The sequence below is a fragment of the Nipponia nippon genome, unplaced genomic scaffold (genome assembly GCF_047370975.1).
Source record: "Nipponia nippon isolate SJK-2023a ecotype South Korea unplaced genomic scaffold, ASM4737097v1 scaffold_4, whole genome shotgun sequence".
NCBI lineage: Eukaryota > Metazoa > Chordata > Aves > Pelecaniformes > Threskiornithidae > Nipponia > Nipponia nippon.
The window spans coordinates 112,865,173-112,889,939 of NW_028262358.1; the positions used below are offsets into that span (position 1 = coordinate 112,865,173).

Consider the following 24,767-nt stretch of genomic DNA (forward strand, 5'->3'; position numbering starts at 1 on the left):
ATCTCAGGATGAGTGTCAGTCTTTCCTGATAAGCACGAAACACTCAGTGATACAAAAGGATCAAAACACCTAAACAAGACAGTGGCTCTGCTGAACATGCTTAAGAGACAGCTGATGGGACCAGACTAATTTGGTCTATTAGCATGACAGATCAAAGCACAAATTTGGTGCTGACAAAGCTTTTCATTTTCCCAGGATTTCAATGAATAGCAATTATTTTTCAACAAATTCTGGTATAGGTACAGGTTAGATGGTTCTAATAAATTTATACTAGTATCATGGGAACACTAAAATAACATCCAGAGATGGAACAAATTACACCTCATTGAATGCAGTGAATAAACACCTCTGGAAAACGAGCGCAATCCAGAACAGAGAAGATAAAGACACAATCATAGAATCATAGAATTGTTAAGGTTAGAAAAGACCCTTAAGATCATCGAGTCCAACTGTTAACCTAACACTGCCAAGTCCATCTATACCATGTCCTCGAGCACCACATCTATCCGTTCTTTAAATACCTCCAGGGATGGAGACTCAACCACTTCCCTCAGCAGCCTGGTCCAATGCCTGACCACCCTTTTGGTGAAGAAGTTTTTCCTAATATCCAACCTAAACTTCCCCTGGCGCAGCTTGAGGCCATTTCCTCTCATCCTATCACTTGTCACTTGGGAGAAGAGACCGACCCCCACCTCGCTACAACCTCCTTTCAGGGAGTTGTAGAGAGCAATAAGGTCTCCCCTCAGCCTCCTCTTCTCCAAACAACCCCAGTTCCCTCAGCCGCTCCTCATAAGACTTGTGCTCCAGACCCTTCATCAACTTCGTTGCCCTCCTCTGGACACACTCCAGCACCTCGATGTCCTTCTTGTAGTGAGGGGCCCAAAACTGAACACAGGACTTGAGGTGCGGCCTCACCAATGCCGAGTACAGGGGCACTATCACCTCCCTGGTCCTGCTGGCCACACTATTCTTGATACAGGCCAGGATGCCATTGGCCCTCTTGGCCACCTGGGCACACTGCTGGGCACACAAAAAACCTCACAAAACATCTCTTCTTTATCATCTTTTCATTGCAGATTAAGTTAGTGAAGACATCTCAAGATCTTTTAATAAGGAAATATCTAAGAAATCTCATCTCGTTTTTGTGCTTGGCAGTAAAAGATACATAAGAAAGCATGGGTAAAACTTTATGTTAGAAATACCCTTCTAAGCAAGTTTCACTGGACAAAAAGAAATTGCAGATCTGGTAATATATGTAACAGACACGAAAGCATGTTCTTTCAATTACAGGTTTTCAGCCAGATGGAGATTATGACAGAGTTTATAATTTATATTATTACAGTGCCTAGAAATCATATGCGTTGGCCCAGAACACTTCTCAGTGGAGCATCCTATTCAGAATGCAAAAGCCTGGTACTAAACACAAGCCTGCAGCACAATGGATTTTAGGATGAGCACAAGTAAAATAAATACACAAGAAGAATATCTTATTCTCTGCTGAACCAGAATACAGGGACTTTGGGGTTCCATCAAAACCTCTCTTATCCACAGAGCCAACTCCTCTAACTGAATACAAATCTTTTTTTATATTGGCAGTCATAAAAACAAGAGGTAGGCAGAGGAAGGTAGATTTATGAATTTATCTAAAAACTGTACAATAAAAAAAATGTAAAATTTTGCTGGGACTTTCTCCTTGATACTCTGTTCAACTGTGCCTCACCTGAGGCCTGAAATTCTTCAAATATATCTGCTTACCTTTGTGACAGCTTTTGAAGAAAAGGTAATTTCATCAATAAAAGTGACAAGATCATCTGGATCAAGTCTATCCAAGTACTTTGAACACATATCATATGCATGTAGCCACTCATCCATGGTTTCTGGTATTTTTTTAATGAGATGGTGATCACCATTCCAAAAAAGTTTTTGTAACCAGACAGCATAAATAGAGCTTGGTGACAGCATACTGCCATCTTTTTTAGGAATTTTGGGAGCCAGTTTGGAAATAGATAAGATATTTTGACTTGTAAGGATCGGCTCCAGTGTCTCCAGAGGGTTTTCATTTTCATCTGTTAGCTTTTTGTAATTAAGACCTATTGACAGAAGGAGAAAGACGCAAACAAAATAAAAGTTATTCATAGTTAAATCTACTCAAACTCTACATTTAGTGTAAAACAATCAGTACTAATCCAGTATCTGCAGAACTAGACTCTACTCCATCTCATTTTACTATCATACATACTGACAAGACTGTGGAGGAAGACAGGGTTGTATACAGGTAACATTGGGATTTTATGATGTCCTGATGCATGTAAAAATCTCTCAGTCCCTGGAACATATTTTAATGTCATATATTGATACAAACTAAAAAAGTAAATTCTCAAACAAGCAAGAATATATAAATATAGTGTATATAATTGTGCTACTATTTTTTTAATATACATCCTAGAAAACATCATGCACTCACCTCCTTAGTTAAGTCTTCATTAATTAAAAAAGATGTATTCTGATCATGTAACAGTTGGCACTTACTACCTATCTCAGCAAAAATGCAAGGCATTAACCACAGGTAAACTAAGTAAGGTCAACTAGAGACAGCACATGTAGATCCATTTACATGAATATCTATATAACACAAGTCCTCTTACTACTTTGGTTCCTACAGGAAGAAAATTCTTGCAAATTATTCTAGAAACAACAAAATATTTCTAGCAACAACACTACTTTATTCTCTATGCATATAATTCCTAAAACAACTGACTTCTGTTGCCATGTGTTTCTTCATATACATAGGGCCTGTAACCTCTAGAAACACTTTGATGTTGTTCCTTGCCTACTATCTGTAAATTATGCTGAATACTGAGAATTTTAATTAACGGTGTAATACAATAGATCTAATTTTTTTACCATACAAAGTGACTGATTTATATCTGATGTATGGTCCTAGGACTTTTTTGAGCAACATTTAAAAATAACTTTGAAAGCAAACAATAACTTCTTGACAGATTTTTCTTCAACAAGCACCGTAAAACTTGAGTGTTTAAACACATCAATGAGAACTGAAGGTAATCCCTCCCTCCCAAAAAAATTATTGCCTCTTTTTCTTCCTGCAATACATGAATTCACATGCACAATCTGTCCAAATTCTGCAGCAAATTTAGTGTCTGATACACATGAGGTTCCAGTATTGAACAATTAATTCATCCCCACAGCAGGTAATCCTATACAGGGTGTATTTTTCATTCTGAAACTGGATTTGGAGTTTTTCAAGTGAAATTCAAGATACTGCTAATACTTGACTAACAAGCAAATTGAAAGTAGTATTCAAAATTTCAGAGTGCTTTCCAGCAGCTCATTTTTATAGGCATTGTCTGATAATGTAGGACAAATAATGTTGTAGTTCTGCAAAAGCAAAAGGTAACACCAAGCATAAAACACAAAATAAAATTACCCTCTTCAAAGCAAACAAGCAAAAAAAAATGCTTAGAGTTCCTGATAGATCATGCAATTCAGACTTTTGAAAGGTAAACTGTGTTAAATTCTTTGAGAATATTCATGTTAAACTTTCAGTGTTAAAAATTATACTCTAGGAGGTCTTTATTTTTTGTTTAAAAATTCACTATGAACCACTGCCAATAATTTTAACTTGCATCATCGACAGAAACCTGTTTTTAAATATTTTTTTCTTGCTGTGATAAACTAAATTTCCATTAATTCAAAGAGAAGGAACTTACTCCTATAAGACATGACTAATCTACTAAATTACTTGCATTAATCTGATATGCTCATTGAAAAAAAAAAAACTTACCTGGAGAGTATAAACTAGATAAACATAATCATGTCAACACTCACATAACAGAATAATAAATACAGCCATGAACCATGGTCCTACCTGGTGCAACCGCTTTGAATTTTTTCAGGAGTCGGATGTGAGTTTCAGGTTTAACAGCATGCTTCACCACTTCTGAGCAACCACAGTTTTCAAGGAGTGTAAAATAATAAAGCAACCGCTGGTGATCTCTACCTTCAATACTTGGGTAAACATATTTAACCATGTGTTCATGTAAGGTTTCAGGACTGGTTTTCAGAGTCTCAAAGAGACCAAGAGTTTGTGCTCTTTCTTCTATTTCCAGTGTTGATAACCTGCATTTAGAAAGAATTTTGGCATTAAAAGCCTGGACATGCCATGAAAGACTCTTCAGCTGCACACCTGGGAGACCGGACAATACTTTCTTTTATTTAAGCAGTAAAGTTCAACTTTGTAAGACATTTTGAAAGAGTAAATACTCTTTCATAAATATTTAGATAGCTGTTATCCTCCATAAACATAAGGTACAGAGCTCTTGTATTTCCTGATCTTGTTATCTGTTGACTTGGACATGCAGATTAAGGGTCATGAACACTGAAGTGGGATTCTAAAGCAGCATTTCATGTCTCTAATTATAGCTATATGTAAAAGTAGATATATGTCCAGAGCTTTCTGTACAGGAAGCCTTTTTTAAAAAACAAACAAACAAACCAAAACAAAACCACACAAAAAAACCCCAAACCCTTGTGGCTGAGAGATGCTAGAAAATCATATTCCCGAATTAGAAGCTCTCCCAATCTATTATATTCTATTTTCTGTAGTAGATGAGCACCTGTGTATGCTTTGAGAGATATTATCACTGAAAATCAGCTCTTGCCCACTAGTTAATGTATTTGACACTATTATTCATGCTCAGCATATTTCATCTGACAGTTTTATCAAGTTGCCTCTCAAATTGTCATCCATGAAAACTTATGAAAATATCAGCAAGTCTTGGGTTGACCTCAGCCAGTCCCAATGCTTCAGGAAATTTTCTTCTTGACCCTTTTGAAAAGAATACATTAGCTCTTTCACAGCATGAATTCAGACACCTCCAGCTGACTACATAAAAGATAGCTGAATGCAATCACTCCTTTTTTCCTCACCTGGGATAAAAATGGGTGCATATCAAGGAAGTCTCATCTTAAGTTTATACCTTTCTCAACTGAAAGTTTTACCTAAAATCTGAGGAAAGAAGTCACCTATGGATGACTACCACCTTGACTCTCCCCAGAGTCCAATCATATGCCATGTTAGGTAGTACGTTTCACTTGGAGATCTGATGTCTTCTAATCCCATTTGAATTTCTTAAACCTTTAAAACTGATTAAATTAGAATTTCAACATGAATTTCTCCTACGTATAAATGGCACACATAGGTTAGTGCTTCTCTTTAATCTCGAAGTAAAATATGTCTTAGTTTCATTCTTAAAGATGATTTTCTTGCAACAAATACCACTAACACAACCTTCTCTCAGTTTAAAATGAATCTCTGATTTCTGGGGGATTTATAGGTAAGGTATTTTGAGTTATTTTTACATCTAGAACATTACCTCAGTTAGGTTGTTAACCTCATAGGCATTATTTTAAATCTCTACATTCTTGCTATTTTTAAGTGTTTTACTATATTAATGGAAGTAAGTACAATATTAATGGAAATAAAGCATCATTCACTCTTCATATAAGACAAAACAGACACTTGGGACTGATGTATTTCAAGAGTGGGATTTGAATACATTTTTCTGTCCACACCCAAAGTTCAAACTAAAGGCTAGACGGACACTAAATTATATTGACAGTATCTACAGAAGTTTGCCCTGTGTTTTTGGGATGTGGGGGGGGGAGGGTGGGGAAGGTGGAAGGGATCATTATGCTGTTCAGAAAGATTCTGGAATATTACATTCTGTGTCAGGCAAACTTAACGTTTCCTTTCACTGAAATAATAAAACATATTTTACAGGATTTTGGTCCTCAAATTTGATCATATTCTTCAAAAGAAACAATTAAATTTCCACTGCATTAAAAAAAATAATTCTAAACCATTTTCAATAGACTCAAAATTACAGCATAACAGAAAAACATGTGATGTTTATTTGTCATCAAGTAATCACAGAAATAGTTAATACACACTATTTAAGTGCTTCTTTTGAGCTTCTCCCTACATAAAGTGGATTATAGAAATACTGCATATTTGGTTAAAGAGATTAAGTCTTAGAATAAAGTTCTTTTCAGTTCAGAATGAATGCATAACAAAGGCATGCATTATTAATGCCATAATCTCAAGACTAAAATATACTGTAATGGCCATATGCTGTCAATCAACTTTAAAATGAGATTATGATACAACAAAAACATGCTCAGCAGCATATTATGCTATTACACATCAATTTTCAAGACTTTTTTGAATTTCATTAGGGAAAAGGTTGTTACTTTGTACTTTAGTAATTTCAGAATTCTATGAATACTAACTCATGGAGGACAAGAACAAAGATGATAGAAAACTGTTGCAAAATACCTTAGGTAATATTCTAGTCCCAGAAAAGTCAGTTGGCTCTTTCACATTCACCCCAGTGTTGTCATGTTTATACCCTGACTGTCTATTTTGTTTAAAGCACTAAATAATTTAGCAGCATCAAAATTTAGAGGGTATGGCTTCTCTGTTTTCTGGAGGAAGCAAAGAAAATCTCAGAATGTTATTTCATCTTCTCAGATCTTGCACCAACATCTATCAGGCTTTGTTTTTTTATACCTCATGTTTTATGAAACATTTTAATGCCTTTTAATTAATAGTTAACATTAAGAGAGGTACAAATACTGCTGCAAGCTAAAGCTGCTTTCACAACTTAAAATTTGAAACAAACTAGACTGATTTGATCAGGTATGTCAGAACAGTAGACAAGAGCTTCTGTATTACACAGGGGGCTCTACATAACTGACATCCAAATGCACTATTTGGGTAAGTAGCTTAGTCTTTCATCGAATGGGCTTACTCATCTTTCAGTGGGCAAAAAATACCTGTCTGACTGAGAAGATATCCAAGTTTAAAAAGAAAAAAAAAAAAGAAAAAATAGCCCTGGAACCAACTCTGGAATAGAAAAGCATCCCTCCCCCCATGCCCCCAACAATAGCAGGTCTGGTCTGCCATATTCTTGTAGGCTAGAATAGTTCAAAGAAAATCCTGTAAAAAAAGGACTTCTATATAAAACTGAAAATTAGGCGAATAGATGAATAATGTGAATGGGAAGCTCCAATATATTTATTTCCTTTGCTGTTATGTAGAAGAGATCAATAAATAGCAAAACTTTTTAAAAAATAATTATATAAAAATGATCAAGCTTCAGGACCTATTCCAAGGGACTGTAAAAATGACTACAAGATAAGTTGCTATTGGAAGAGAGCACTAAGCATTCAAAGCTGTGGAAACCTAAACACTGAAACAAAGTCCCAGGATACTTATAAGAACACAATAAGATCCATATGGACTTTTATCCTTGCTTGTAACACCTATTTTCGTGGCTGGTAACAAAAGCATCACATGGAAAAGACAAAAAAATTCTCAAACTATCACAACACAAGAAATATGAAAACATAAACCATACTCTACCCCCAATATACTTCAATTTTCTCATAGGTTAGCACATATTTCTGTGTAACAGAATCCCATGTGTATCTGCAGGGGAGACAACTTACCCACTGTCAGTGAATAAAAATTCCAGATGGGTCATATAAACTTCCCAAAGTGGAACACTATATCGCTGAGCCAAAGAAACAGCAATCTTGTAGACATTTTCTTCAAGTGTTCTTATAGAGACATGAAAAAAAATAAGGAAAAGTTACACTAAGCTCCTAGAGACATGACATGAAAATAAATATTTACATTAGAAAAGTAATAATTTCTTTTTAATTTTTTTCATAAACCAAGAAACTAGATTTTATTCACTAGTTTGAATTACAGTTATATAAAAATACACAAAGTGTGTTTTCTTGCATTTACTTATACTCAGTGCTGCATTTGGAAAAAAAATAGAAAAAGGAGAAACAAAAAAAAAAAAAAATCAAACTACAGAGCTTTTCCAAAGACAGGCACCTGCTCCACATACGTTTTGGTTCTCAATGACAGTTTCTGCTTAACCTTTGTGCTAAAGTAAAAACCTCAGTTTTCATTTCATTTCAATTACTAAGTGATAAAGGATGTAATGTATCACAGTCAGCATTTATTTGATTTAGTTGCAACACCTACAGTCTTTTAGCACAACTGGTATGTAGGTCCTCTAAGCTCTTCCTAGAAATTCACAGACAGAAACACTGTTAGTATTTGCAGACTAAAAGGTGTGAAAATGTCCAGCTCCATTCTGTAAATGTCCAAAATATATTAAAAGCTGGTTTTCTGTTATTGTATATCCCTTTGACAGAACAATAGATGGAGAACCTGTTAAGTGATGAAAGCCTGAAGTTAACTTCATATTAATTTTTCCTAATCCACTGAAGCTAGTATGGCTCAAATAGACACATGTGGGTTTTGGTTTTATGATGGTATAGGAGCAATTATTAAGGCTGATGCTAGGTTTTTTTGGTTTTGGTTTTCGTTTCTGGTTTTTTTTTTTTTTTTTTTTTTTTTTTTCCAGGATAATTCCAAGAAAAATACTATCTGTTTATAATTACATCCTAATAGACCTGTCACAAACAACTTTTTAAAAAATTTATTTAATGTGAATACAGCTGACCATATTGTTGTAGATTCTTTAATTAAAAAGTCATGTGGGACTAAAGAAAAAAGTCTTACACAACATGAACTATTACAAAATACAATTGCAACTGTCAGTAAATTAGTTTACGAAATTATATCAACATCACTTGTCTACAGACTCATGTTAGGTCCATAAACTCGAGTGACCGCACCATGTGTTTAACACCTTCCTTAGATTCAGTACATTGTTTTCTATAATACTGGAGGAGTAGGGAGCACACTTTGTGGAGCAACAATAACTTTTAGTACAACATTTTCTACCCTATCACCATTATCCACGTATGACAATAAAAGGAAAGCAGAAAAAAAGTACAGATCAGAGAGCATATTCTCCCAGTTCTTTTTTTGCCATTTACAAATGTAGATCTATACCATATCTTGATCTATGCCAAACAGGGCTTACAGCTGGAGTCTATGATTTTCTCTCCACCCTAGGTGAACAGCTGACACATCCATACACCTTAATTCTCACTTTTAGACACTCAATCCAACATATCATTACTTTCCACTGTGACAGTTGCTATACATATTGTAGAATTAAAATAAGATATAGGATGCAGAGCAGAAAAGCAAAATGCCAAGAAAGAACGTAATGATGAAAAAACTTCACAACCAGCTATCAGAATAGCCTTTGCATTATAACTATTGCTCTAATAGTTTAAAAAAAAAAAAAAAGAACAAAAACAAAAGGCAAAAACCCCACAGCCCTCTTGTAATGACTCTTAGTTATAACAACCTCTGAAAAATATTAGGCACTTTGCACCAAATACCATGCATGCAAATTAAAGGAGGGAGAACACAAGCATTAAAAGATATACATTTTAAGATAAACAAAGTATTTGTTTAAATACATTTAAAAAGAAAGAAAAAAGAAAAAAAATCTCACACTCTATCCTGTCTCTTCTGTTCCAATGGCCACAGCACTTTCCCTCTGATTTCCCAGCACTGCACGGCTTCCTGTACCCAGCCTCTTGAAACTAGACTCAGTACTTCAATGCAAACAGAACACTTTTTAACCCAGCAAGCAACGATGTATGTTTTGCTGGTTTTGGCTGGGATAGAGTTAATTTTCTTCATAGTGGCTAGTATAAGGCTATGTTTTGGATTTGTGCTGCAAACAGTGTTGATAATTCAGGGATGTTTCAGTTACTGCTGAGCAGTGCTTACACGGAGTCGAGGCCTTTTCTGCTTCTCACCCCACGCCCCCAGCGAGTAGGCTGGGGGTGCACAAGCAGCTGGGAGGGGACGCAGCTGGGACAGCTGACCCAGACTGGCCAAAGGGTTATTCCATACCGTATGACGTCAGCTCAGCAATATAAAGCTGGGGGAAGAAGGAGGAAGGGGCGACGTTTGGAGCGATGGTGTTTGTCTTCCCAAGTAACCATTACGCGTGATGGAGCCCTGCTTTCCTGGAGATGGCTGAACACCTGCCTGCCCATGGGAAGCAGTGAATGAATTCCTTGTTTTGCTTTGCTTGCATGTGCGGCTTTTGGTTTACCTATTAAACTGTCTTTATCTCAACCCATGAGTTTTCTCACTTTTACCCTTCCGATTCTCTCCCCTGTCCTACTGGGGGGGAGTGAGTGAGCAGCTCTGTGGGGCTTAGCTGCCAGCTGGGGTTAAATGTGTTTAAGAAGATGATGATCTAGACTTTTTCAGAAATACTCAAAAAAAGTAATCTAATCATTAAAGGCAGATCCTCTATTCTGTTTTTTGACATTAAGGAGAAGTACCATGACAACACTACATTGCGAATTCCAGATTAGTAGCCACAGTTTGTGCAGGTTGTCATTCAGTACATAAAAGCAGATCTTCTTTTAACCAGGGATACACAACAGCTGTCGCCAAATCACTACACGTAAACTTACATTCCTTTGCCTTTTCCAGAAATCATTTGATGTACTGTCAAGCAAGGGACTACTAGTCAAAGTGAAGGCAAAGACTGATGCAAGAACTGCACAGCAAGTATGCCACTGGCTAAGCAGAAGATAACAGAGGACATTCAGGAAAAGGTACACTGGAGGTGATGAGGTTAACAGCACTATTCTGCAGGCTAGTCCTCAAAACTGATCTCAATACTTTCATTAATTATTAAAAAAAAAAATACAATATATTACTTTCCTTGTATCATCAATTCAGATACAGAATATCTTGACAGAAGGAAAAGGTGATCTTTAGGAATGATCTAATAACCCTTTACTGAAAAAGTAAATACTACAACTTCTGAAATGAACTGAGCAGTTCTGAAATGAATGATGGAGCTACTGGAGAGAGTCCAGTGAAGGGCCACAAAGATGATGAAGGCACTGGAGCATCGCGCCTTTGAGGAAAGTCTGAGAGAGCTGGGACTGTTCAGGCTGGAGAAGAGAAGGCTCAGCAGGGATCTCATCAATGTACATAAATACCTGAAGGGAGGGTGCAAAGAGGACAGAGCCAGGCTCTTTTCAGTGGTGCCCAGTGACAGCACCAGAGGCAATGGGCACAAACTGAAACACAGGAGGTTCCCTCTGAACATCAGGAAACACTTCGTTACTGTGACTGAGCACTTGCACAAGTTGTCCAGGGGGCTGCGGAGTCTGCATCCTTGGAGGTATTCAAAAGCCATCCAGACACAGCCCTGGGCAACTGGCTCTAAGTGGCCCTGCTTGAGCGGAGGGGTTAGACCGTATGATCTCCAGAGGACCCTCTCAACCTCAACCATTCTGTGATTCTGTGATTCAGTGAAAGAGGAAGATGATATGAATGCTTTAGTTGCACAATAACTCAGTCAGTCATACAAATCAGGAGTGGCTCTTGGAGCTAGTGGGATCCATTCCCCCTAGAACTTTATAAACCTTACTAAAATCCTGTCTTTCTGTCTTAAGAGTGGCATGCCGTGGCAGCATAAGGCAATGGAGGTTTAAGGAAATGATATTGTGTAAATGAAGAACAGTAACAAGCTGGTCATTGTCAAGATAATACTGACAAGACAAGAACAAGTAGTTGCTACACAATGAAAAGCTGAAAAAACAGCCAGGGAAATCCCCACTGCAGACTCCGGTGCAGGCACAGTTTGGATGTACTTCCTCTGTGTTGCTGCACCCAGACTGGTGCAAAAGCAGTCAGAAGCAGTTCTTGTGGATGGTCTCAGCCACCCTGCCTGTGTGCTAGCACGCATTTCCTAAGTATCAAAAAAAATTCCTCTGAAAGCATCAAAAAAATATGCCTATGCAGTAGCATTCAGCTGGGATTTTGCTGACTGTCTTCAGGCTCACAAAAATAAACATTTGGCAGCTCAGAGCATTTTTTTTTTCTATCTTGTTCTCTAAAACCTCTGTTGTATCACAGATGTGCATGTGTTTGCTCACAATCACTGTCTTCAACATTTTCTGTTGGCATCAATCAGCTACGAAGCATTAGAACCACCAGTGGATTCAATCATAATAAAGGGACATGAGATCCACTTTTCCTGTCATCTGTCCTCAAAAAAATGTTTTTTAAAAAAAAAAAAAAAAAAAAAGAAATCCAACTTGGAGAAGTGAAACAAAGATTTAAGCCAAGAGCCTTTAGTTTTCTCTCATGTTTGAAGCAGGAAAATGAGATGGAAGGCTACGGCTGTTTGTTAAGTTCTGCAGCAGCAATGTATCAGGAAGAAAAGGCTGTCTCTGTACTGCCAACAGAGCAGAGCAGTATAGCAAAAGCATACACAATGGTTCAAAAGCTATTGTTACTAGTAAGAGCTGAAGTACATTCAAAGTGGTTTTATACAGGACCTTCTGGTTTAGTCTTCTGGAAAGAGACCTAGTTCTTATGCACCAAAATCATTCTGAGAACACAATAAGCACAAACTAAGTTATGAAATTCAGATTGCTTGATAATCGCACAATTTTTCTAAAAATCTAAAATAAATATTTCAGATCAGTGACATAAGCAAGAAATTGGTATTAAAATCACTAAAATCAACTTCTGATTTCAACATTTTAAGAGAAGCAGTGAAGGGCTGAAGACCTCAGAGCAGGTGAATGAAAAAAGAAATGAATGAAAAAAAGCCACCTAAAAGCTGGCCTCAAGTCAAAGAATAATTCAGAAATCTTATACACCATAGTTAGCTTGAAGCTACATGGGACCACCTGATTACTCAACAATTCCCATTCAGTCTTGCTTTAGTTTCCCCAATTCCTTTCCAGATACATTCTGGTTCTGTTTTGCCCAAATAAATTGTTAACTGCTTGAGAACAAACCTTGATTAAGTCTGTGAGGCACCCAGATCTTTAAATATTTGATAAATAATGCATAATAAGCTCTAATGACAATACACCAAATATGGAAGATAAAATTGACAACTATTTGGTAAATAGTTTTAGCAAATTGCTCATTCTAGTGCAAAGCTGTTTTGTAAATAAGATACCATCTCTTCCAGGTGTTATTCCTGCAAAGAGCACTTCATAAAATATTAAAAACATGAGGCACTTCATGATAATTCAAAAATAAGAAAAAATATGCTACACAATTAGATTGAATTTGCACATTGTTTTCATTAGAAAAAGCAGATTAAGAGTCAACTGAGAAGATTAAAGCAAGGAAGCTGTACACTGAACAATTACTTAACTGGATCTTTGCAACTGCCTAATATGGAACTACCATGCTCACCCACATGCTATGAAGCCTTATTTTTACTAACCCTTTCATATTATGTTTCGATCTCTACTTACTGTAAGGAACTTTCTCTTCATATTTACTTTATTTTTATGAAAGAGATTATCTAAAGGACACTTAGAGAGAATGTAAGCATGCTGCATCCAAACTAAGTATCTGTAAGATCAGAAGGATTTTTATGTTGAAGTTACTGTAGATAATCATCAAGATGTAACATTCACCTAGTAACATACAACCAATATATTTGCTCAGTGAACAATATATACAAAACAGGTAACTCCAATGGAAACATTAAAAGATGCTTACTAGCTATTTTTACGAATGCAGTGCCAAAAATCTATACAGGTATAGATTTTATAGATGCAAAGCAGCAGCCTTCTTAGTGTTCAAAAAAGGTTATACTACTATTCTTATTCAGCATTTCATATCAATGTTTTTTTACTAACAAATTTCTATTGGAATTGTAGCCATGAGTAGCTACACAGGTGGAAAGCTGTAAACACCTAAATATGCTCTTCAAAAGCTTTATTCACAGAGTAGTTTAAAAATTATATTAAAAGCTTCTTATTGCACAGAACTCTTCCTTTAACAGTCTAGCAGTTATTCAACTGTAATTGTCTTCAAAACAAGAGTTCAAGTATATATTCATGACTTGTTCACAGCTTTAAGTACCTGCATACAGATGTTAAACTTTTTTTTAAAATGAAAAGACAGTACCATCCTATATCTTCTTTTTTTCTACTCTGGGTAACTGAAAGGTGAGACAAAAGCATTCTAAATATCAGAACATGTGCAGTGAAGGCTTCAGTACTTCCAAATGACTACAGGGGCAAAATATTGTAACGTACATTACGTTTAACTAAATTATTAAAAATAAAATACAGTTTGCTAACTTTTTTTTTTAAAACTATAGTTCATTACAAAGTTTGATGCTTAGGCATACCCTATTAGACTGCTACAGCAGGTTTACAGGAAATGAAAAGATCAGACCTCCACCTATGCTCTGATTTCATTCATCCCTCACTAACTTTAATATTAGCAGTTATCAAACAAAGAGTTCTAGCTTCCATTAAAAGTTATCAATCCATTTATTTGAGCAACATTTCATTTAAGTGGAGTAGTTGAACTGAAAAGGCTCCAATTGTAGCAGCATTACAGTGTAAATATCTAAAGCAAGTGGTAACTTATGCCTTCTAAAGGTCAGCGTTACTTTCAATTTACTTTCCTGATTTAAAGCTTAAAGTAATTCCATTTTAAAATAAAGAAAATAAACATAATAGACATTACTTACTCTGCCAAACCTAGTATTGTTTCTCTCTTGTACTGTCCATCTGCCGTAAACCTCTGCACATCCACTCCTTTGCCAAGTCCTTGCAGAATCTGAGCTTGAGTGAAATCCAGTAGTCGTTCATTGTAGTAATGCAGCTGATTGATCAAAGCTGCAATTTCTTCAGGCCAGTCTGTAGAGCCATACTGAGTAACATGGTTTGTGACCATCTGAATCAGCTCTTTTGGATCAGCCTGTGAAAATAATTGAAAATAAACTAAAAAAAAAGCACTGTAAATATCTGTGAAAAATTTACCATTTTGTAATTGATCTCTGCATTCAGAACTGAAATATTTTTTCTATTTATTAGAACTTTTAAGTACAACAGAATTCCAAGCTTTCTGTAATTGCTATTTGCTACGACTTTAAAATTTGCCCTTTTGGAAAGTTTTAGGCTATTCCATATGCTACAAAAATTCACAGAAACTTACCTAACCAATTAATACTAACAAATACTTCACTATGACTGAATTTATTTGGTTTTAAAGCCCTTGTTTTAATTAATGTTGAACTAGGCAAATGATTGGTAAAACACTTCAACAAATCAAAGAAAACTTACCAAATTTCTCCTCAATTACAAACACTACAAGTTTACTCTAAAACAGAGATTCTATCTCAAAAATAAGAATGCAAGCAATATTGCAAACTGGGTTTTTTTGTTACTGAATTTCTGATACACTTCTATTATACAGAATTAATAAAAGAACAGCTTAGCATTTTAAGTGCTGAGCACTGTGATACTTTCAAGGAATGAGAAGTGTTGCAGGATCTGCAAATTACGCATGAGGCATTGCCTACACCCTGAAACATTCAAATAATTAAATATTGATCATCCATGGATCAGGACAACCTTTGTTTTTGAAATACCTTCACCACAAATGAAACTTACTTTTCGGCATTAGAAATTATGCATCAAGTGCATATTTAATCAACCAGTAACTTCTGTAGTCAAAAACTCACATATTAAAGCAACTATTTAGAATATGAACACTCTGTGTGTTTGAAATGAAAAAGGAATGCATACACTATGGAGTTCCCAATTATCTCAAAGTCTGGACAGTGGCTATGTCTAGGCACCTCCACTCGAACACAGCTGTGTGAGATATGTAATCACTCAGCACGCTCAATACCTTCATTTCTCTCTTCTGTGAAAAAGAAGGCCACCAGCAGCACAATGCCCACAAGGAAGCACCGTGACTTTTGTGCAGCCCCTACTGAGGAAGGCGTGCTGCCAAAAGAGCCACCAGAAAATACCTCAGGATGCCAACTGTAATTGAAATATTTTCTAAAACAAACAGCTGATTTAAATGCTGTGATCTCAAGAATGTTGAGTGTACTGGACAAATATACTTTGTTTTTATTACAGAATGATTCTGCTAAATTAGAAGCTAAACTCATGAACATCAACTAGAGCGCACAGCAGGGTAAAACTTGCACCAAATGTTTGAACCTTGAGGCATACTTGAATTTTTCTATGACTTGCAGGGCATTCTAAATTGATTTTTTTTCTTTTTTTCTTTTCAAGTCTTAACTGACAGGCTGCTCACCAAGTCATATTAAATGCTACAGGGCATCCTTTTTCCTCTCCGCATGATATTTTTCTGGAGCCCTCTAAACATTGCAAACTCATTGATTCCATAAACACCACCAATACCTCTTTCAAGGTTGCTTAGGAGATTGGTAACAGAATAATAAAACCTCAGAAAAGAGATAGGCAAGCAGAGCAGTGCCTCTACAATACAATTATATCAGCTGGAAACCAATCCACTGCTTATTAGGTACCCTGGTATCTCATTTTAGGTGATACACTAGAATGCGAGCATGGAGACAGGGAAAATCAGAGCAAGATGAGGAAACCTGTTTAACATAATTGCCTAAATCCTCTGTGCAGTCCACTGAGAAAGGCAGGTCCCTCTGACAACCTACGAGGGTAAATTTGCTCTCTTTTGCTAGGTTTCCCCTTTCTCAGTTAAGAGGAGTAGAATCCAATGTCAGCACTCTTCTTCCAGTGCACAGCCCACTGGATTGTTCATAAGGCACACAAAGAATCTTGGAAGTATTTCCAAACAAATACACCAGAACTCTTCCTTGAGAAATGGCTTCTGAAGATGAAAAGATAACATTTTTAATAAGTTTCCTGAATAGCACATAATTTTCCACCTTGAGATAGAACAAAACTTGAGTATTTACAACAATAACTCAAAATAGTACTAGTTACTGAGACAGGTAGATTAAAACCATTTTATTTTTGGTCTACCCTTGTCTGCAGTACATTGGCCAATCATCCTCTTTAAATGTGAAATTACTGTTTAAAAAAAGAAATAAAAAACTGCCACTTTACTTCCAACCATAACATTCTGACCAAGCTGTCACTCTTAAATGACATGTACCACTAGCACCAACCTTTATTCCCTGCTTGTTACATTTCCCTAAGAGCATCTGTGTGCAATCTTCCATACTGCCTGTTCCTGCTTCAAAGGAACACCTTAAGGCTATCTAATCAGCTTAATCGTTTTCCTGCTAATACTTTTGCCAGATAATACTCACAAAGATGTAATAAGTCTGCAGTTCTGCCAGGAATGCTCTCTATCAAATTGGTCAGTACCGTTTCACTGTTTTTCTTACCTGAACCTCTTCTACGTCTTGTTTCAATACTAGGTTGTAATAAAAATAAAATAAAAAAAAAAATCTGGATCAAGGACTACTGTGTGATACAGTAGTACCACCACAAATAATAACGATGACAAACTGTTAGAAGGAGAGAAAGAGAAGGAAGTGGAAGATAATCTGATGTACATGTTGTTTAAATGATCAATGTGATCCTTGGATGTACATATGACGAACAAGACACAAAAAAAATTACAGAAATCCCATAGCCAGTTTCATGCAAGAGCCTACACTGATACCTGATGTGAGACTTTCTACGGGTTTTTTTTTTTTCATCTATTAAAAAAAAGTCTTTCCCAAGTTACTGTTGTTTGCAAAACTAATTTACTGGAAACACACACAGTTTTCCTTCTCTCACATTTGTCATCCTTTAATAGATTTAAAATGTTTTCTTAAATAACGATGTTGTTTGCACAGTATTTATTAGGCATTCAACACAAGCTCAACAAGAAAACATAAAAACCTAAAGTGTTTGGTATCAAGCTGTGTAGAACTTGTATTTTGTAATTTTAAGTATTAATTCTTTCACATCTTCACATTTTTAATAATATATCCTTTTTAAGAGATAAGCACAAATGTTTCTACATCCATTAGATACCTAGCTCAATCAGACATGATTCCTGTTCTAACAAACACTAATATGGAAAGATCATTATAGGTGTACTGCCAGTATTCAAAAAAGTCTTAACAGTTTTTAACTGAAAAGACCATAATAACTGGCTAGTAATAATAGCTGGCCATAACGGAAATTAGCAAAATCAGTAAAGGCTGACTCTTATTGCAGCATTCATAGGGTTTACAATTTCTTTGACTTTCTTAAAATTCTAACAGGTACTTAGAAAAATCTCTACAGCAATTTGTGTTAAATACAAATGAAGTTTGACAGGTAAGACAGATAAGAAGTCATATTCAACTTGTTCTCCTTCTAATGTTATCTGTCAAAAAACAAACAAACAATTAAGAAACAAAAACCAAACTATAAGATGAGATTTACTCAGCACAGATCAGGACAAGTTACTGTCAGTACCACACCACCAGCCATTACCAGTAAGCCTCAGCTGGGGATCAGGGTCTGCCTGACTAGATGTTTTAAAGCAGTATTTTTCTTTGACCATCCTCTGGGAGTCCCACCTGTGAAGCCCTTCAGAATCTGTATGTCACTGTGATATTATAAAAGCAACACTGGTTTGAAAAAGAGATGAGATTTTGATTTGGGAATTTTTTCACCTTGATACCTAAAACAATCTTCAATTAGATTTTTTTTTTCCTGGCAAATTGCTATTTATTTTTTCTTTCAAATCTCTTTAAAATACTTAATTCGACCATACACATCAGTCGCATGAGTCAGTTTTTCTCCTGTTCCTCTCCTTCTCAGTCAGTGGAAACAATTTTGCAGCTATGGTAAGAGATAAATACTAAAAAGCTCTAATGTATACACATCATTGAGATAACATTAGATCATTGTAAGGCTATTTAGCTTGTTTACTTATTTTAAGACCAAGAATATTTCAAAATGCTCTAAAAAGGAATATTATTCTTTTGGTTTTGTTTTTAATGTAAATGATCTTCAGACTGTAATATAGAAATGACTAGGAACACTGATGAGAAAAGCTGCTCAGATCATTGAGGCTAATCTGCTCACAATCACCTGAACACATAACTGATGTTGTGGACCTTTCTGGATTAAAGTTGCAAAATATTTCCATCATCTTCTGAACTGTAATCTTTTAGTAACGGTCAAAAGCTGCAACTGCAGTGAGCTCCAGGAATACGAATGGGAATGCAAGAGGACACGTCAGTTGTGCTCAGATCCTTGTTAACACCAGATTTGTTCTAAATTGTTTTAAGTGATCCTAAGAAAGAGATAATGCTACAGAGGAAGACACATAAACCAAGCAAAACCCTAATGGTTAGCAAAACTAGGAGATGACAGCACATGAGCAAAGCAAGAGACACCAGGGAGCAGGGTGTAAAATTCCTGCTGCAGACACAGCTGCACTTTGATCACCATCCTGTCTCTAGTTGTTGCCCATCTCCAGTGCTTCTAAGGACAGCAAACTACACCTCTGGAAAGCACTTACATTTCAAGGAGAAGAGGAGAGCTCTCCCTAACCCTTGCAGAAACTGCCACAATACCTGTAGCAAGAGATTCTATGTGCTATAAATTTGATGGAAGGGGAGGTGAGAAAAAAAAGAAAAGACGAACGAAGAGAAGCACATATAGGCTACGCTTTTCCTCATGTACCAAAGCAGGAAAAAAGATTTACAGGAAATAAATAGGTCACTGAAGAAGTAAAATCCTGAACGTGCCTGTTCACTCAAGAAGTAAAATCCATCCCACCATAGGACAGCTATTCATTAATTAAATCAATGACACTTGTCCTCAACTGAATCTGTTGTCATGCCGTGAGTCAAGAGTACATTAACTTAGATGCAGCACCATATGGATTTGGGGTGGCCTACCTTTCAGATCACAGCTGTCTCATGTCTGATTTGCTCAAAGCAGAAGATAAAGTGTATGGCCGAGATGGAAGACCAGAACATCTCAGAAATAAAACCTGTACTGTCACATCACTCAAATGCAAGGATACCTCAACTTTCTTCATCCTCCCACTGCTGCAGCTACATATATTGTCGGGTGACAAGAGTGATTTGTTCAGGATCAGCTTTCACAACCATTTTTAAATGGATACAGGAAGCAGCAAATCCCACCACCCACCAGTGAAACCACACCAAGTCAACATATAAGGATACCTACTAGAATACCTTTTATAAGCTACAAAATGCGTCAGAATAAAGTTGCACAAACTACCAAAAAAATGAAGTAGAGATGGGCTGAGCAATAAATCTTCAATTATCAAACCTGTAGGTAGGTCTTATACATTGAGACAATATTAAAACAATTTTCTATTTCAGATTTATAATCTTAAATGATCCATCAGAAGTTTTTGCAACATACTCTAATGTTTCAGGTATATTTAATGATTTTAAAGCGTGTTCATGCTCTTAAAACATGCTTGTCACCACAGTACTGTACATGGGTGATGCAAACAAGTAATTTCATACTGTATTCAAAAATGTAGATCTGGATTTTGTAGATCCAGGAATACAGCCGTGGACTCCAATTCCATAGCTTCCTTTCTCACCTTCACCACAGACTTAATTCAGATTTCTCTTTTTTCCAAGAACTGAAACTGGATGTTTTAAAACTTCATTCCAGATGAGTAGCTGTATAAAACAAATGCTCCTGGATCACAGTTTAAAAGCCAGTACCATTAGCTCTCACCTGAAGTGGCCAAGTTTAAAACACTCTCAAACTTACATGTTATACAGACACAATTTATAACATGTTATACAAAATGCAGATTACACAGGTGACTGAGGGCTTCACACTCAGCTGCTGCTTCAAGATCATTATGCTGGGAAACTAACTGGATCTTAAAAGGACAAAAGGTTGCTCAAGATGCTGGTATGATTAAAGATGTGATGAAAGCGGAATCCGAGGAATATTTTCTGCCAACAAAGCCCCCAGAAGAGACTGAATAAGAAAGAATTGAGAGTTAAGCTGTTAGTTTTGAATTATGAATCAGATGTTACTAGCACACAACCTTAAAATAAGATTACCTGTTGTTTTTATTTCTGCTTCAGAAATTACATTAAAAATAGTATTAGAATTGGATTATGCAGCGTACAGTACCTATTATACAAAACCATGTTCTGCAGGATTTTTTAACTCTATCTGCAGAGGTACCACAAACACTGGCTAGAATTATCAGAATACTCCAAACTGGGAAGAAAACACAGTTAACAAATTTGATTTCATCTATACATTTTGGTTTTATGTCAAACAGCCACCCATCACAAAATTAAATCATATAGTTAACCAGGGCATGTGCAGTATTTGTAGACTACTGAATGTTAATATCTGCATATTCTAGAAATTGTCTTGAATTTGTACTGAAGATATTTTAAGGTAAATTCCTAGCAGATAAAACTTAGTTACAAAAGTAACACATGATGTTTTAATAGCCAGCAGCAGAAGAAACAATGACAACAAAGTGACTTTAAGCCCAAACAAAACAACTAGGTATACGTTAAATCAACACAGTTTCCGATAGAGAAGCCAGTACTGCTGCAGGAAAAAAAAAAATGCAAGAGGCTGCTGTTAAGTAATAAAACATAAAAATAATTTGAAAAGTTATCCAGACAGTTATTTCCTCAGTTATGTTAAATGACTTGTGTCTGAAGAGTTGAACAAATTGCTCTAGTGCTCTGTTTTAAATGGTTTTTTTGCTTTGATTTTAATCAGCTCTTCCAGCAAGAGTGAGGAATAATTTGTCCCAAGAGAAAATGTTTTGATAGATTCTTTTCTACCTCGTGTTCTCTTACAGACTCTCTCTTATTGGGTAAGATATTGAAAAGTCAGATTTAGGTAGAAAAATCTCATCTCGTCATTTCACCTGAAAGCTGTTTTATTCGAACTAACACATGATATATAAAAGGTTAAAATGTCAACTGAAAGAACACCTCTGAAAATAGAAAATTACTACATAATTTTGAGTAAAGTGCCTACTAAATTCATAGTACATAATTCATTTCCCATTTGCAGTCAGCATTATTCTCAGTAAATAATGTCACAGTTTAGGTAATTATCCTAACCTTCTATCCATCTCCCTTTTCTCTAAAAAAATCATTGTGTTTTTTTTTTTAATAAATTATGTTATTGATTATTCTTTTAGAATATGTCTTTAATCTTGATCTATATGGCAGCACTTACAGACTTTGGGACAAGCATACATTCCTACTGCAAAACTTTAGTACAGTATGTTTTAGCTTCCTAAGATATGGTATCCTTTTAATTTGTACAGTTACTTGACTGGATACATGCAAATATTTCCATATCTTATTAATTTAAAGCTTGAAAACTAAATATTCTGTGAGCTACATGACAAAACAAAACACCTAATTTCCTCTTCCCTGACAGTTATTAAAATGCCAGAAGTCAAATATCTTTGCATCCTAATCCAGAGGCACTGTTAGCACTTCTGAGTAGAAGCATGAGTTTCTCAGCGACCACCTTCTCTTATTGCGATACATAATTTCATTAATTGCTTCTTAGGCTACATTTATTCAGGCTAATCTAGCATTTGTCTTCAACTCTCCAAGATGGAAAAAAACAACAACAAAAAACCCAAAACAAACACAAAAAAACCCCAAACCACCACAAAACACCCCACCAAAAACCAAAGATATGGAGGAGCCAGCTCTCTCACTGGATGGGAATTCAGCGTTGTCTGACAAGTTATCTATATTGCCAACCCAGATAAATAAATAAATTTTGCTAAAATATTTTGTATTCTGAGATGAAGTATGTTATAGAAAATTTCAATCAGGCTGCTTGCAAAATTAATGATGCTCACTGACTGGAGAAAATAGTTACAGAAGCACAGAAAGGGAAAGTAAAAGGAAGATAAAGCCAATAGACTAGGGGAAGACTACTTCAAAAAGATGTTGGTCACCTTTATACTGTTTCCCAGAGATGAACAAAACCCTCTGCAAGGAGAGCATTAGCACTTATCCCAAGTACCTCCCCTGCATGAAAAGCCACAAATATGTCTCCAGAGGAACACAGGCAAGCTAGACCTCAAACCTCTGCTGAAATGAAAGGCTAGTTTGAAGATTCTCTCTTCTAAAAGAGTATTTCTGAACAGCTGGCTCAAGAACGACACTTGCTCTGCTTTCAGAAGCAGGATTTAACAGAATAGCTTATGAGCCCTTGAAAAATAAAAAAGCAACACTGTAACCATCTCTTTTTCTCAAGCACAATTTATCCTGCAGAAAAAAAAAATGGGAACACCCCCCCCCCCCCAAACAACTATTTAATAATAGTGATTTTTTAAGTCACCTAAATATTATTTGGTCCCAACTAAGAATGACGATGTTTGGTAGTACTGTGTGCTTAACGAAGAAATACGAGGACCTGTGAAACACTGGCTTATCTATATCAAACGCACCTCAACCAAAGGAACACAGTTGTGACAATCTGACTGCAGTGTCACTACTTGCTGGGTTACTAATTCAGGGATCACACTGGAAGATGTTCAAAAAAGTCCACAATGACTGCTAGTTCAAGAGAGCTTACCTGAGTTTTAAGCCTTCAAACATAGTAGCATTTAGTGATCTCTCAATTTTTGTTAGCTTAGATATTAATTAATTTTTAAAAATGTGAGTTTATTTGTTGAAATACTACTGAGGAATAAGTAAATCAATGAGGAAAACTCACAAAATGTGATAGGCCAAAGAGGAAACTAAAAGGGTTACAAAAATGTACCTGGAAAGTATCATATAAAGAAGGGTAAAGCTGATAGCAAAAAGTTCTGAAAAGTCACTCAAAATCGGGACGCCAGGTAGAGAAACAGTAGGATCACTTGGTGACACAGTGTGAAAGGGACACTCATTGGTAAGTCCACAGCAGAGGAAATCAATGAGATCTTTGTGTCAGCCCTCACTGCTGAAGATGTAGGGGAGAGAGCTCAGAAGAGCTAGATGAGTTAGAAGAACACACCTGGGAAGCATCAGGCCAATTCGGTAAGTTATGTGCTTGCACACCACCATGACCAGATGGCTTTCACCCCTCAGTACTCAAGAAACACAAATGTGAAATTACATTAAACGGCAGGCTAAGGTGCATCAACGAATGTTATAAAAAAAAAAAATGATGTGCCAGAGTGCAAGTCCCATCTAAAAATGGATCTCAAGGGGATCCTCACAGGGACCACAGGCCAGCAAGTCTGATTTCCATCCCTGGTAAGGTGTCAGACTCTATAACAAAGAATAAGACCACTGAGCACATGCATTAACAGAGCTTGGTAGGAAAGAGTCAGCATGGCCTCTGTAAGGGGAAATCCACTTTGTTAGCTTGCCGGAGGGCTATGAGGGTGTCAGTGAGCACATGGACAAATGGAATCCTGTGGCAAAATACACACAGATCTTCCAAAATTCTTTGACAAGTTTCCCCGTCAAAGTCCAGTCAGGAAACTTAAGTTGCCAAGGGACTGGAAGAAAGGTCCTTTTATGAACTGAAACCTGGCGAAAGGAGAGGTGAGAGCTCAGTGATAACTTTTCAGATAGGGGAGAGCCAGCAGCTAGTCCTTGAGGGGCAGGTTTTGAGACCACTCTTATCAACGACCTCGATAAGGGATGAGCAATGAACATAAGTTTTCTGATGATACTGAGCTCTGTGAATTATTCAAATGTCATGCTACATACGAAGACTACAGTGTCTGGCCTACTTTAGTACTTAAAAAACAAAAACAAAAAAAAAAACAAAGAAAACTTCTCCCAAGATCAGTTCTTAGTCTGCCAGTTAATGGCTCATTCATGGTGCCTTCCCCCACTGCCCTCCCTCTCCCTGTTTCTCCTCTCAGTCACAGACTCCACACACATGCAGAAAGGTCAAAGGAAGAGAGAACAGCACAGCATAGATTCAAGGAGTTATACTGTGATCTTTCCCAATTTTCGTCTTAGAACCATCAGATGTGCACTGGA

The 24,767-nt window shown here is 36.4% G+C and overlaps 1 protein-coding gene across 1 annotated transcript in view; it reads right to left on the reverse strand.

The window, feature by feature from the left end:
* NBAS (NBAS subunit of NRZ tethering complex) overlaps positions 1–24,767 on the reverse strand; it is a 186,011-nt gene that overhangs the window by 63,439 nt on the left and 97,805 nt on the right. The window contains exons 41-44 of the mRNA XM_009466291.2: positions 14,517–14,746; positions 7,534–7,644; positions 3,890–4,140; positions 1,756–2,090 (exon numbers count right to left, since the gene is read on the reverse strand). Of these exons, the coding sequence (XP_009464566.2) occupies positions 1,756–2,090; positions 3,890–4,140; positions 7,534–7,644; positions 14,517–14,746 (927 nt within the window). The remainder of the gene's footprint in view (positions 1–1,755; positions 2,091–3,889; positions 4,141–7,533; positions 7,645–14,516; positions 14,747–24,767) is intronic.